This window comes from Colletes gigas, unplaced genomic scaffold, assembly GCF_013123115.1.
Source record: "Colletes gigas isolate AHSC1104 unplaced genomic scaffold, ASM1312311v1 Colletes_gigas_Sc00017, whole genome shotgun sequence".
In the NCBI taxonomy this organism is placed as follows: Eukaryota; Metazoa; Arthropoda; class Insecta; order Hymenoptera; family Colletidae; genus Colletes; species Colletes gigas.
The window spans coordinates 1,928,165-1,939,032 of NW_025106646.1; the positions used below are offsets into that span (position 1 = coordinate 1,928,165).

At 35.9% G+C, this 10,868-nt stretch overlaps 1 protein-coding gene across 1 annotated transcript in view; it reads left to right on the forward strand.

The window, feature by feature from the left end:
- LOC122400317 (protein stum) overlaps positions 1-10,663 on the forward strand; it is a 35,692-nt gene extending 25,029 nt beyond the window's left edge. The window contains exons 5-9 of the mRNA XM_043401711.1: positions 4,333-4,596; positions 6,557-6,773; positions 7,362-7,488; positions 8,355-8,549; positions 10,536-10,663. Coding sequence (XP_043257646.1) covers positions 4,333-4,596; positions 6,557-6,773; positions 7,362-7,488; positions 8,355-8,549; positions 10,536-10,663 — 931 coding nt within the window. The remainder of the gene's footprint in view (positions 1-4,332; positions 4,597-6,556; positions 6,774-7,361; positions 7,489-8,354; positions 8,550-10,535) is intronic.
- The last annotated feature ends 205 nt before the right edge of the window (positions 10,664-10,868 follow it).

Here is a 10,868-nt window from a genome sequence, read left to right on the forward strand (position 1 = left end):
GAAACTTTCGTAAAATCTATGGGATTCTCTCGCTTTCGATAGTCAGGTTATCAACAAGGAAAGAAAAAAAATATTTAATATGTAACACTTTCCAGAAGTTTAACAGATTATTTACTAAACTCATTATAGCAGAAAAAGGAAGCATTTATCGAAAATTATTTTCATCAAGATGGGGAAAAATTGAAGATATTATATTGTAAATTGAATGGTAGTAAACAGTATACATTATTTGCTTTTAAATTTAATGTATGCATATTGAATGAGGTTACCGTTTCTTCAATTTTTCTTTCCATAGAAAAGTACACATAGGTGGACTGTAATTCACTTTTGCAACAGAGATGATTAAATGTATTGTGGGAGGGAAGAAAGACAGGCCACTCGTTGGAAGGGTTGAAAGGTTTCTGCCTTTGAAAGGCCTACGACTCTGAGCAAACGTCAGTCGACACTGTACACATTCGCCTTATTGATGATATCACATTATTCTTAACCCGAGAATAATTTTTCTTTTTCCTCCCCCTCAAAGATAAGTTAACAACGCAAGTCAAAGACTTATCGTACTTGACCTAATGGGGAGACCAAATAACCCATGCATGCTGCAAGTGAAAAGTATTCTCAAAGTTCTGAGATTTTTAAAATTGAAAATTTTTGCTCCACATTATTCTAAATCCTTTCTTAAAATTAAATAATGTTTAAGAAATAAATCGTTTTCTTTTTAGTCACAAAATGTCACAAAAATAATATTTAAGCATCATCGAAATTCTTGTCGACCCTAAACATTACAATGGACGTTCTAAAACTAATAAACACTGTTCTTCGAGCATCATTCGTGGAATTTATCATGCAAGAAATTACTTGGACACTCTCCCAATCTCGTAATTACACGTTTTTATTTTACGTCCTCGCTAGACAAAGATCTCTCTTTTACCGTTTCTCGATTTAAAAAACCCGAACCCTTTTATTCCGCGTGCTTCTATAAAATTCTTTCACGTGTCAATAATTTCTGCGAACAGCAACACCTGCGGACTAAACCTCTCACGAAACGAAATAAAAAAGCTGACGCATTCGCGGTTGTCACCGTTGGTGACTCGGTGAATAGAAAAATACGAGGGACGGGGAAATCAGAAATTTTTACCGACGCGAGGGAAAGAAAAATCGCGTGAAAAGAGGGGGAGCCTGGTGCCTTGAAAGAGCGCCGGTGTTAAGGTAAAGAACTTCGCCGTATCGATTTCGCGGTCAACCGAAGCCTACGTGTATGCGGGCCGTCCGAAGGAGAAAATCTTTGCGTGACCGCTCGCCAAGCCGACCGCCCTCTTTGCTTCGCCACCCTACGACGTCCATCGAGGTCCGGCCAACCCCCGTGGACTGCGGCACCTGCAATCTTCGTGCGACACGAGCGGAGCCGCGATGCTCGCTGGCCAGCCTCGAGGCAGTACCGTTTCTTCTCCACCGCGACGACTGCGAATCGATCCACCGCCGCGGGATCATCCTCGAGGACTTCCGTTCGCCGTGCGTCTCGACGTCTCCGCCAGGGCCACGAAGACCTACGGAACCAGGGAGCAACGAGGTAAGGTTTTTCCGAGCGTACGTTCGCCCGACGCTCGGAAAGGGTAGGTGTCGAAGACACTTGGAGAGGGTTAGGTCCGGTCTCGAAGACAATCGGGGAGGGTCCGGGGGGGTGGTTCGATGCACACACGGAGAGGGTCAGAGACAGAGGGCTTTGGAAGATACTGGGAGAAAGGTGGACTCGCGGTTACTCGGGGAGGATTAAACTTGAAACTTGATTCGTTTAACTTAGTTGATCAAGGGTGTTTATTGAGATTCATTTTTTTAATAAATATATAAGTATAGTACATGATTTTTAACCTTTTCATTAGGATAGCAATCTTGGATCGTTGTGATTCGATTTTAGGAACTGTGAATAGTAAGCTAAAATTGTTTTAAGGGGTAACTGCTAAATTGTTAATACCACATTATGAATCGATCGTATATTATATCTAGTACATAATTGTATAGCTTTGTATTATGATAACAATTTTTAATCGTTATGATTCGATTTTAGGAACTGTGAATAGTAAGCTAAAATTGTTTTAAGGGGTAACTGCTAAATTGTTAATACAACATTATGAAACGATCGTATATTATATCTAGTACATAATTTTATAGCTTTGTATTATGATAACAATTTTTTATCGTTATGATTCGATTTTAGGAACTGCGAATAGTAAGCTGAAATTTTTTAAAGGGGTGGTTGTCTTTAGTCTTGTTTGTTAACATTAAGAAAATGGATAGGTTATCTGTAAATCTTGTAGGACAATATAATATTATTAATTCCATATTTGTACTCTCTTTGTAGAAATGTTTAGTGAGGAGTAAACTTCAAGCTAACATTTTTTAAAGGGGTAGTTGTCCTTAGTCTTTTTTTTTAACATTAAGAAACCGGGTGGGTGATCTGTAAATCTTGTAGGACAATATAATAATATTAATTCCATGCTTAAACACTCTATCGAAGCATTTTATTCAACCAACTTAACTGGCTCAGTGGTTAGTTACTTGAGCTTAAAATTTATTGTATTTTGAAATATTCAGAGCGAATAAACATGAATATTTGTGAATGATACTTATACAAATAACATTGCATTTAAACATTCAATATTTCTACTTTCTCCACTATAATGCGAACTTTCGAAAACATCCCCCAACACAAGCTGACACAATCAACGTGTTAAAGACATACTTATGTCTTTATAATCACAAAAATTCGCAGGAGAAGCGAATTACATCACAAACTACATTTACTATTCCAAGAAATGAATCATTTTCTGCTAAAAATTTCACGTCACAGGCCTGAAGACTCTAAACAACCCTTGACAAATAGTTACCACGAACACGATGATCTTGGGGATTCATGGAGACGAAAAATATGGTCGCTAGGAGTGGGAGATGGTGGTTTCGAAAATGGTGGAGGGGTTGATTAGTGTGTGGGCAACAGGACGTGAAACACGTGGGAATTTTGCGTGCACGTTGTCCCCTTACACCTATAGCCCACCCCCTCAATCGATCCACAGGAATTCTACGCCACATTTCTCTGTCCTGTTCGCGATATTTATGGAGAGTCGAAGAGATTAATACGAGCGATTCAATTGGTAAGCGATCGGTGTTCGAAGGGTGACGATTTGGATAGATAGGCTGGGGTCGCTGTTGGATTCAGTGATTAATGAACAGTGGCGTGATCGAGCGTTCGATGTTGAGGTTGAAAAGGGAACAGCTAATTTTCTAAATTGCCGGTGTCCTTCGACTGTGGTCCTCGAACTGTGTTTTTGGATTTATTCGTGAATTAATTTCTGTTTGCGTTTCATTCCTAAATCAGAAACCATTAACGAATTTATTTAAATGGCTTCTGGCAGAAGCGGCCATTACGAGTCACATGATGCGTTAGTAAAAATATGTATAATTCTATGGAAAAGAAACTCGTCAATCATAAAAATAAACAATTTACTATAACAATTTTTGGTGGATAATCTTTTCATATTTCACGAATATTCATATATCACTTTTATTAAATTTTTAAATTAAACATACTCTACTTTTTCTATCGCCATATTCTCCAACGAAGAATCTCATCTAAGAAATTAAAAAAAAAATCAAATTATCTAAACATTTGGTAGATGTAATTTACGACACTGCTGTAACCCCAACAAATTGTCATAATTATCATAAGAATAAATACATGAAATTATCGTCTCTACAATTTTAATACTCGTACATAATTATAAATTCCATATGAAATAAATTGGTGATTACGTAAACAACACGTGTACATGTTTATATTGCATACAGTGAAATTTAGAATATTGTAATATTATTTATATTTACATTCAATTTTATTTTCATCACAAAAGTTAAAACCAAGCAATTGTTTAGACAAATTTCATTTACAAAAGGTTCAATCTGGGGTGTAAACAATTTCTGTACGTGTACATTACATACAGTTTCTATTACATTACCTGTAACACTAATGTTGCTCATAGTTTCGAACAATTTGTAACCGTCAGAAATTTTCCATGCGTCAAGTGGGTTGAATCAACGATCAGATCTAATCTTCCACAAAATATCTAAGCGTACGTGTCCTTGAAACAACCAGTCCCAACGGAGTCGGTGGTAAATCAACCGACGTTGGCACAGTTCCGTCAATCGCGTCGCGTTCGACGCTGGTTTCCTTCTTAATCGACGCCGAAGGCTCCTTTATCGGTAGATCGATCGATCGAGGGAAACCAGGCGTTTTTTAATAATGCTAACAGCATAAACGGGGCGCGGCCGCCTTTCGGATTACAGGGTGCTGGGAGCAGCGAACGGCGTTGGTGAACGGCCGCCCGACGGATTTTTCGCGCGTTGTAAGAGGTCTTTGGGTCGCTGTTGCGAGTGTTGCCCCAGCATGAGGTGTCTCGCCTGTCGTACCAACCCCAAAGGACTCGCCTGGCCTGGGAATAACACCAGGATCACCAACGTGACGGACACGAACGAAGCAGCTCGGCAGCCCGCGGTTGAGAGAAACGATGCACCTGTTGGCTGCTGGTCGAAATTCAAGAATGGATGCAGGTAAAAAGAACCGATCGAAAGGATTGGAAATAATAATCGAATGGGCAGGGTGTTCAAATTTTTAATTTGCTTTCTTTTATTCGGGGGATTGGTAAATACGATGGTGTCTTCTAACTGTCGTGGCTGGGGGGTTGCAATGTGACAGAGAGGGAGGTATGGGTTTTAAAAATTCAGATTGAAGTGGCGAGGATGATAGTAAAGAAAAAAAAACCACAAAGTCCAGAATAATTGAAATTTTCGTTTAGTGTTATGTCGTATCCGAATATTTAAAATTTCAATTTTGTTCTCACAATTTAGAGAATTACTTTAAACCTTTGCTCCTGAGACTGATATTGTTTGTTATGTCACGAAGATAGGTGTTTTGTGAAATTTTTATTTAGTGTTATGTCGTATCTGAATATTTAAAATTTCAATTTTGTTCTTACGATTTAGAGAATTACTTTAAACCCTTGCTCCTGAGACTGATATTGTTTGTTATGTCACGAAGATAGGTGTTTTGTGAAATTTTCATTTAGTGTTATGTCGTATCTGAATATTTAAAATTTCAATTTTGTTCTTACAATTTAGAGAATTGCTTTAAACCTTTGCTCCTGAGACTGATGTTGTGTTTTGTGAATGCAGGTACAGTTAAAGTTGTGAGGTTGATAATTAGAAAGGGATGGAAGCGTGCTAGGAGTTTAGATACTGTGAAATTAATAGGTGTAATAATTAGAGGGGTATATAGTAATTAGAAAGGGAGGTTGGTTATTTTAGAAACTTGCTTGTCTGCCTCGATTGATTTATTTCTGTGTATGCTGGAGTCGAAAATGAGAAACAGTGAAATTGAATGAGATACGTGACAATTATAGAGGTAAATGCAGTAGAAACCGCGATAGTTGCTGTGGCGCCACTGTAATTGTTTCGCTGCGGTGTTCGCGGAATTAATAAGGGAATATAGTGGCATGACACAGATATACAATCATCCACGAAAGTTCACATACACTTTAAAAATTTGTTATAATAATAATTGTATCTCAGTTTGGGGAAAGATCAATTGTTTTAATTATTATATTAAAGTTTAGTCATACGTTTTAAAATTTATTGTGAGATACTTGAGAAAACTTATTAAATCGATATATTATATATGTTGATTCGTGTAACTGTCTATACATTCTTTGAACCATAAATGTTAAATGTTTAGATAAGGAGAGTTAGATTTATTTCCTGCTTCCCCTTAGGGTTACACTTCCTCCCCACCTTACATTTCCATCTCTCCCTTAACCTAACTTATCCTACTTTAGATAAGGAGAGTATCGAATCAATTTGAATTCTTTCAAACATTCATTGAAATACTTCGTATCGCAAATTGAATTTAATACTATAACAATAAAATGAAAATACTTATGCTATGTGATTTTTGTAAAGACACTGAATATGGAACACAGTGTTCCTCTTTGGAGAAATGATAGTTTAAAGAATCGACTTTCACCCAGGTACACAGATGAAGTGTTAGTGGCTTTTTTAACGATTGGATGCTTCATCGATTCATTAATATTCATGGTTATGCTTTCTAGGTTTATTAAGTCGACAAATTGATTTTTCCTCGGATCGTTAACGTTCAGACACGAGTCACAGACGATGCACTTTAAGAAAGAAAATACTCCGGTTATAACAGAACACATGAAATAAATCAAGAGGCATCGTAAGCGATGAAAATATTAAAAAATAGGAAGGAAAATAATAAAACGTGCAAAAGCAAATTTTATTTAACTTTTATCCTGGACTTTGTTTATGTGCCAAGTTTTAAAAATTGTAACAATTTCATTCTGTTAATTTAAGGCATATTAATTGAACTATACGTATACAAATTTATTTAGTTTTAAAAGAATAATTTATCGATTCTTCTTCGCCCTTTTCGAAGTCCAAGCGTGTTGCCTACTAGCGAACAATCATAGCAAATTTTTATGTTTCCTCGCGTTAGGTGCAATCGATTCAGGGAAATAAAATGTTGCTCAAGAAGATCGAGGATCGCGCCAGCCGAGGCAGCCGTCTGTTGTCCTCCGGAACGAAGATTCGGCGCCATTTGCCGTCGATTGTTCGACAGCTGCAAATGCAAACGAAACGTTGAAGTAGAACGCACAAGAAGCATACGTGCCAAGAACAGTCTTACCAGCGTAGCGCCGCCCCCATTATCGGAGGTAATCAATTAATAACTATACAATGAAAGTACCAAAGGGGTAAGTGCCAAATAAAAGTTCTACAATTAAAGAGAACATTTTAATTCTTATAACTTAAAACGAAATGTTCTTTGGCATATTTCAACAATTTACTTTCGGCCATTTTTCAGGCCGTTTCAAGGGCTACAAATTAATTAATCTAAGAACTACCATATTTCGTTGCTACTATTCTTAAAGAAGAACCACCCCTTTTACAAGACTCACACCTGTTTTATTCATGTTTATACATATATTCTCTACATTACAGGAGATGTTCAAAGGCGTTTCGAATACAAATTGTATCTGTAAATTAGTGAGAAAGGATGTTTGAAAGAAATTTTGTCTACCAGAAAGAAATACACCGCTTAGGCAACTAGTACTTGTGACTTTAACTCTTTTCTAGAATTATTGGCCATGTAAATCGTAAAAGCATTTCGATCTATCAAATTTTGGCGCTTAACCATTTAGTGTTTTTATTTTGGTATAGTTTTTCAACAGTGTTGGTTTGTTTTGCAATATCGGATGTTTAAATTTATTTCTAACAGCGACTTTCTTTTCGTTAAACAATAGGAACCAAAGGCCAAGATACCGGATGTCCTGGTGGAGCACAATTCCCTAATGCGCGGCGCTATTCCGTGTCTACCAGTACCTCTCGCCTGGTTCTGTCTAGTGTGGAACGTTTTACTGCCCGGTTCTGGTAAATCGAGACACAGCCGCTAATTTTATATTTAATAGAAATCTCAACTTTCCGCGGGCACATTAAAATCCCATTAATATCCATAGAAATTGTAAAAAGTGGTCACGTTCTGGATATTAGACGCGTTAAAATTGTTCTTTCCTATCTCTACATTCATTTTTCGTGACCGTGAAAAGAATAGACGTTGTAAATTGATATAATTTTCCATGAATTAGTTTAAATCAGTGTCAAAATTTTATTTGAATGATATACGATGTATGTAACGATTTATTCATGATATTTATTCGATTAAACGCTTTAACTTTTATCTGTACATTGTCAAGTTTAATTCTACAGATAAAAAAATGTTTAATTTATATTCGTTATTCGAAAGTTCAATTTAGATAAGAGTTTTGCCCAAAGGCCAGTTCAGGTCCTCGATTTTTGTGAAACTTTTAGTACATATTTGTCCTGTTTATTATATATTTCTTTTATTTTGTTACTTTGAGTATAATGAGAAAAAATTCTCAACTGTAATTTAATGCAAGGCTATATCAATATATTTGTTCACATATTGTTCGTGTTCATTTTTAGTAAAACTTGAGTTTGTATATGTGACAAATAGCTCACATTTTATAAATTTAAAAAAGGCAATATTTTCTTTATTGTATTGAAACACTTCTGATACAGATTTTCATTCCAGATATTTAAAAAAAAAATATTCTCATATTATATAAAATACTATTATTAATATATGAAGTCAATAAATTTTTGAACTTCAAGTTTCGTCGAAATCGAAGATTGGAGCCCTTTTTTAAGTCAGATGGTTGATTATTTCTTCTCTAAAGAGTGGATTTCTAGGTTTGAAACAACACTGTTGATTTCAGGCACCGTTTGGAGCGGTCTTTTCAACTTGTGCACCGGACAGCCGAGATTCTCTGCGGTGGCTGGATTGAAATCAAGGCTCGGCGCCTTCGTGGTGAACCTAGTGGTCGGAGTGGGTCAATTATTCACCGTTTTATTCTGCCTGGTTGGGTGGGGCTGGAGCATTTGGTGGGGCGTCACTTTGGTTCGTTTAGCCAGTAAGTAATATTAATTTATCGATCCTAAATCGACCGGATTACTCGTACGTAAAACTAGGCAACACCTTACCCTCGCAGAAAACGGGATTAATCGCGTTACGAAATTTCAGTTTCGCGTAAAACGGACGAAAAAACTCACCGTGTCAAGGTTTATCACCGGCGAACCCGCGAACTTTCTTAAATGTAACGTAATATCCATAGAACATGTGAATTAATTAGTATACAGCATTATAGAATATTTATTCAGTCAAATCTGTTGGGTGGCTAAACAAGTTTAGTTTCTGATTATTAGACTGCGGATGTTTATGCATTTATGGGAAATTTCAATTTTCAAAAAGCTATAGAATTTAGTTAATATGCAAGAATATAAGAAATACTTCAAGTAAGGTACAAATTATTATATCTAGGGGTTGAGACAACCCTCTACAAAGCTCCAATTTCATTGATTTTATTAATAAAAATATGAATTTGCATGAAGATCCACAGTCTACTGATTATAAATATTGTTTTAAAACAAATATTAAAATAGAGGACAGTTTCTGGACTTTGGGTCTTTTTAGATCCAATACCTTCAGAGATCCATATATTTTCAGAGACCAATATCTTTGGAAATCCTATGTCTTTAGACTCATATATTAAAACGTAATAAAAATTTTGAATTTTAAAGATATGGATCTAGAAAGACTTGGAGCTCCATATATTTTTAGAGATGCTATATATTTAGACAAATATATTAAAATATAACAACATTTTTCAACTTTGGATCTTTCTAGATATCCATATATTTTTAGAGATTCATATCTCTAGAGCTCCATATATTTTTAGAGTTTCATATCTTTAGAGCTCCATATATTTTTAAAGACATATATCTTTAGAGCTCTATATACTTATAGAAACCGAGATCTTTAGAGATTCCATATCTTCTTAGACCTACATATTAAAACATAACATAATTTTTTGATTTTTGACTTTCTTAGACTCACATCTTTAGAGACCTATATCTTTGAAAATCCCATATCTTTAGACCAATATATTAAAACATAACAAAAATTTTGAACTTCGAGTCTTTCTAGATCTATATCTTTAGAGCTCCATGTATTTTTAAAGACTCATATCTCTAGAGCTCCATATATTTTTAGAGACTGAGATCTTTAGAGATTCCATATCTTCTTAGACCTATATATTAAAACATAACATAATTTCTCGACTTTGGGCTTTCTTAGACTCATATCTTTAGAGACCTATATCTTTGGAAATCCTATATCTTTAGATCAATATACTAAAACATAACAAAAATTTTGAACTTCGAGTCTTTCTAGATCTATATCTTTAGAGCTCCATGTATTTTTAAAGACTCATATCTCTAGAGCTCCATATATTTTTAGAGACTGAGATCTTTAGAGATTCCATATCTTCTTAGACCTATATATTAAAACATAACATAATTTCTTGACTTTGGGCTGTCTTAGACTCATATCTTTAGAGACCTATATCTTTAGACCAATATATTAAAACATAACAAAAATTTTGAACTTTGAGTCTTTCTAGATCTATATCTTTAGAGCTCCATATATTTTTATAGACCCATATCTCCAGAGCTCCATATATTTTTAGAGACCCATATCTTTAGAGATTCTATATCTTTAGATCCAAATATTAAGACATGACAAAATTTCTGGACCTTGGATCTTCTTAGACCCATATCTTTAAAGCTCTATGTACATTTAGAGACCAAGATCATTCGAGATCCTGTATCTTTAGGTCTATGTATTAAAACATAACACAGTTTCTGATTATTGAGTCTTTTTAGACCCATATCTATCGCAATATGTATCTATAATCAGTCAGGAAGCATAAAGAGTACCAGAAAAGTATTAAAAATTGAAGAAAGATAACTGATACGTGGGTCCAAAAAGGTCCAACGTCGTTCCATGAACGTTCCCCGTAATTTCTTGCGAGATCCAAACACTTTGCGTTTTTTTTTAGGGAAATACAAGCGATTCAAGGCTTCCGAGGCAGCCAGCAACGATCCCGAGGCCAGGGGTGGTGAACCAGCGGCTCTGCCACCCGGGGTGCCCAGTCAAGCCCTAAGAGGGATGGAACGGACCCGATGATCGAACAACAAACGCACGATTATTTAATCCTCGCCAGACTTCGCGTCCCAAAAAAAACATTTTTATATCGCTCGACTACGATTCTTCGCTACGTGCCTTCTCGAAACAGCTGCGAATCGCACTTTTCGCATTTCGGGGAACGCTGTATCGTGCGTCGAAGACATTTCTGAAAAAAAAATAAAGGAACACGTCGAACCGTCTCGTC